The following is a 5,509-nucleotide window of genomic DNA, read 5'->3' as shown; positions in this document are numbered from 1 at the left end:
ATAACATTTTTTGGGGATCATTCACCATTTTCAAGGGGAGAGCAAACCCCACTTAAGTCAAACAGAATCTAATGCATCTTAGTAGGATATACATACATGCTTAAAATAAATATGTTTGTATGTGTACAACATAAAATTAAGAATGGTGCTTAAAGTTAACAAGATAAACAGGTTGTTGGCTATTTTTTTGTCCATGTTATTGTCCCTCCAGTAATGCATGGAGCACCCTCCCAAGTATTTCAATATTACGCCCAGAACCTAATAGACCTAAAGGATCAGTAGTCCCAGACACTGTGGACGCACTGAATGAGCAGAGGGTATTGAGGAGGGGTAAATCACAGTACAAGCTGATTGTTTGCTTTGTCAGCTACCAGATCAGGTAACCTAATGTACCAAAAAAAATATAGTTCTACACCCTAGTGTAAAGGGAAACTGAATAAAACATAGATATATAATAATGACTAGTCATCAAATAAGCCGTGCAATCATGAAGTATAGCAGTTGTTATTGCTGACTCAATTATTACAAATTCACTCTGATATTCCTAATCTACATAATTGTTTCAGGTTAGAGTCCTAAAGTATAGAAATTACATACAAGGCAGCAAGGCAATTTGCATCCTCAAATAGAGTTCAACAATTGCAGCCTCTAATAAAAGTACTGGTTAGTAATACAAAAATGTAAACTTAGTTAAGATACAGTATTTGACATTCATCAGGTATGTGAATTTTGAATTTTGAAAATTATTATTATGAGTTCTTCCATCGGGAGTAGTAGTAGCAAATTAAAACCAATCAGTTTTGGGTAATAATGGGTAAAGACAGATAAAAAAAATGATTTTTAGAGTCTTTATCAACTAGCTTTTGCTTGCTTGAAGCAGGTCAAATATGGTTTCATCAAAACAGGTCAAATGCAGTTTAGAAAGATGACAAATCAAATGTCAGTGAATCTGAATGATCTCAGAAGCATCCCAAACCAATAAAATTGAAATAAACCTGTTGACACATGAACCTAACCTGACTTTTCCACATTTTCGCATTATATTGTATTGTGTTAAATTATAAATGAGCTTTTTACTAGGATTTGCTAGTGTCCTTAAGGATTCTTGGGACAACATATACATAGGCACAAAGCTTTTAAAGCAGAATACAGTGAATTACAGCTATTCCCCTGCTATAACACTTCTCTGTACAATTATCACTGGAGGCCAGAAGGAAGCTAAAATTATAGTAAAATTTGCATTTAGCTCTCCCACATCAGTTCTTTATTCCTGGATCTAAAAACCAATATTATGACCTATGACAAAATTAAAAACTGTCTTTACATACATTAAAACACTAGAGCAGATAATCATATATATGTGTTTATCACAGTTGAAAAAAAGGGTTATAAGAGACTTGAAATGGGTAACAGGCAAATGACTAATCCATAAAGCCCTCTGTAAGTCTGTGAAAGAAGCTGTAGCACTCCACTATTGGCCCCTGCTAAGCCATTAGGTTTGCAGTCAGCAGTAAACATTGAATGTGTATCCTGAAATTAGGTGTGCAATTTTCTAAATACATAGGGTAAACTTTAATGTTAAGAAAAACCTTGTCTATGTGTGCTGTGATTATATTAATGCACATGGGTGCATTTTTACTAGTAATGTTAGTGATGCTATTAGTTTACTTTAATGGATATATTACAATCCGTAACAACAAAGCACAAAGGGGCCTAATTTATTAAAGCTCTACAAGACTGGAGAGGATAGACTATCATGGGGGGACCTGGGTAATGCAGCTAACCTGGAATAGATCTGATCTAGGATTGAAAACATTTGCTAAAAAATTGCAAATGGTTTTCAGAAATGCAATCCAGGTTTTCTGGATCACACAGGTTCACCCATTATAGTCTATGTTCTCCAGTCTTGGAGAGTTTTAATAAATCGGGCCCATTGCGTGATTATGTGATTCACAGTTATTTCTATTGCTGTACCTCTCCATCCAAGTGTAGAATGTTTGTTTGACTGTGATCAGCAATTGCGTATGATTTACTGTACACTCTCAACAATTGGGGTAACAAGCCATCAACCCATCTGCAAACATAAATTGAAATAGTAAGCAGTATTATAATGTAACAGTAAGTTGTTGCAAAAAAAGTTGTTAGACACACAAAAAACATTTTCCTATCCTTGAGACCCAATGATAAATGTTATAGGAATGATAGGGAAAAGAAACTAAAGTATTTAACCTGATGATTTACAAAAATAACACTTCAACAGAAAAGAACACATTGAAAAAAACATGTCATTGACCCTAAATCTCAAGTGTGTTTAGTGCACATCAATACACCATGAGGTGTGTATTGACTCTTAAAAAATACTTATGGAGACACTGGAATGTGGGTGTTAAGTTTAAGTGCTACTTTAATTATAAGCAGCACATGTTTGCACTGTTTTTTTCTGAATCAGCAAATTAAATGACCTTGTACATCAACCGTCTGACTTTGACAGCATGAAATCCTAATGTATTTTATTTCCTGTAATCATTGCCAAAAATTACAAAATGCACAGGAAATCACTTATAACATGTACAGAATAGACACTTCCTTTTCAATCATATTGTCATTAAAATATTATATGTAGGACCATAATTGTTCAGCAACTGATGCTTGGTTTAAGACACAATTCAAACACTTTAAAAAAAAGTCAGGTTTGCAAAGATATATTTTCCATTGCTCCAATTTCCCGTGACCAACAAAGACATGTAACCCAGAAAAATCATCCTCATTCATCCATTTGACTTCTGGTACAGAAGAAACTGAATTAACCAAATAAAGAGAATAGCACAATTCCATCTTTCAATCACAAAGGATTCCTAAACTTTATGCTTCTTTAAAAACATTTCCTGTGATAAAATAAACCCAGTAATGCAAAAAGTGATGAAAAAAGTACATTTGTGAAACTAACCATGCAAACAATATGAAAATCAGTGGACCCTAAGGTATAAGCAGCTGACATTTCATAATTATTCATTAACATTACACATTTATTTTTGGGGCCATCCCTAACTCACCATTGTGCCTGCAACCCCTCTTCACCAGCATGCCATCCACCTCCCCCGTAACTGTCCACCTTCTCACAACCTTGCCAAAGACCTCCCCACCCGCCGTCACAGCACAACCTTAACTGTGCCACCTCCTCCACATTCTCACCACTGCAGCTGACCCCCATTGTCCCCGAATTGCATTGCACCACATAGGCCCACCTATGTCGTATGAACCATTCCATCCCCCCCTTTGTTCCCACTGTCTCTTCCACATGTGCCAACTCCCAGTTTTTGCTGTCACTGCACCAGCACTTGCCTCATCATTTGCAGACACTGTACCAGTGCATATGTCTGTGCTCACCTGCATTACAAAGATGCATCTCCCGTACCTAGCCTATTCAATGAACAGACAGTTTTGCTAATATATATATATATATATATATATATATATATATTTATATATATTTACTGCCCTAGTAGTATTACAATTTACAATTAGATTACAATTGTATTTATTTTGGAAAAATATTTTATGATCTGTTAAAATAGCACCTCCTATTGCTTTTCTAAACCATCTATGCCTTGGCCAGGGATTGCACTATGAGATTTGAAATGGGGCAAACCAATCCTCAGAAGGGAAGCAGACAGCTCTGCTATATCATAAGTTGTTACAAGAAATGTTTTGACAGCTTTTACAATCAACTTCAATGATGATAACTATTTTCAATGTTACACTCTTTGTTCAACTCACAGAAGCACAGTAGGAATTGCTAGGGAGGTCAATGGGCCATCCATAAATACTAGCTTTCCCTCACTTAACCCTTTTTTAATAGCACATTAAAGGTAGAACTAAATTATTGATGCTGCTATAACAAATACAAAATCTGAAGTTTTGTGCTTTAGGGCCCTGAGGCTTTTTTGTATGCCTATGTCTATGTGTATTTCTTAGTCATAACAGTAAATGCAGCATTCTACAAAATAAAGCTATCTGTGTTTACTTGTATGTCTTCCTTAATGTTTACTGATAGGAAGTAACAATAAACAAGTCTTTGACATATTCCCTAGTCTATTTAGTATAACATTTGAAGTAACAACTAGATTGCTCCTGGCTATTCCTGTGTGTTTACAGTTTGAGAGCTTAGAGAAATGGTAACTGATCTTGACAGAGACAATTCCTAAGAGATGTGAACCGGTGTACAGACTATGTTAGAAATAAAAAAAATCCAAAAGAGACAGCAGCAACTTAACAAACGAGGCTACCATATGAACAAACATAGTAACTGTACAGATAATACTAAGAACTGCATAAAAGTGCACAACCTGGAAGGTCAAACTATGAATTACAAAACAAACGTCAGCAAATATGCCCTTTTAATGTAGGCTATATTATACTGGCATTACATTAGACAACAGTAATTTATAAACAGGAAAAAGTGGAAAAGAAAAACCATGAGCAAAAACAAACACATTTGGTAAGAGGACAAAATACTTTAAAAGAAATGTTTGCCCATCAATTCAGCTATATTTTTTCACAGCTATTTGTATCCCTTTGCATTGGGCCTTTCAATGCATATTAAGACTTCTTCTGGCATTCAGTGACCAAATATCCAAAGACATAGCAGGCACAAAAGTAAATGCTAAATCGTAACAATTAAATGGCAAAACTTTAAATACACCCCTTTATGTTTAGAATATATTTTCCTGTCTCCTATGATTGTATCACTAGATACAAACAGGATCTCCCATAAAAAACACAAAATATCATGTACTGATCTTTAAGAAAGAATTTGAACCTTTATACTTTATCCGTTTAATAATGAAGATCACATGAAAAGTGTTTTGATTCAAGTCATCCAACAGGTTAACAGATGTAATATATGATTTTATCTGCTGTGTACAGCGTGGTTAATACATTTGTGAGCCCTTTTGAGGAGCAGTTAGTAACATGACTATGGTAAAGTGCTGCGTAATATGTCAACGCTATGTAAATAAAAATTACAAAAAAAATACATTGCATTAAGGACTAGTGTTGGTGTTTGAATTCAGGTTGTCCTTTTATTCCACCAGAAAATTGCTGTTTGAATTAGGGTAGACCGGACCCGGAAAAAACAAGATTCGACCGTAAAGATTGGGATTAAAAAAAATGTAAAAGAATGTGTTAAAAAAATTAAAATTAATGTTAAATTAATTTACTGAGTGTTTGTGTTTATTTAACATTTTTTTTTTTTACAGGTTATCCTACAATGACATGATATGTCTTAAGCTACGTACACACGTCAGATTTTTATCGCCCGATAATCGGCATCGGCCAATTGTCGGGCAAAAATCTGCCGTGTGTACAGTCGGTATCGTCCGGACGACCGACCTGCCGGATCCACGGACGATGGACGACAGCCGATCCTAATGAAAGGGAAGGGGAGAGTGCGCAGCAGGGTGCCGCTCCGTCGCTCTCCCCCTCCCCTCTCCATAGAGCATGAACGGTG

The 5,509-nt window shown here is 35.5% G+C and overlaps 1 protein-coding gene across 1 annotated transcript in view; it reads right to left on the bottom strand.

The window, feature by feature from the left end:
* Positions 1 to 5,509, bottom strand: part of LOC140326798 (uncharacterized) — a 222,399-nt gene that overhangs the window by 136,155 nt on the left and 80,735 nt on the right. The window contains 2 exon segments of the mRNA XM_072405754.1: positions 1,004 to 1,020; positions 1,970 to 2,074. Of these exon segments, the coding sequence (XP_072261855.1) occupies positions 1,004 to 1,020; positions 1,970 to 2,074 (122 nt within the window).

Source organism: Pyxicephalus adspersus, chromosome 1, assembly GCF_032062135.1.
Source record: "Pyxicephalus adspersus chromosome 1, UCB_Pads_2.0, whole genome shotgun sequence".
NCBI classification, from domain to species: Eukaryota; Metazoa; Chordata; class Amphibia; order Anura; family Pyxicephalidae; genus Pyxicephalus; species Pyxicephalus adspersus.
Note: the sequence above shows the minus strand (reverse complement) of the source record. Positions and strands in the feature narration are given on the sequence as shown.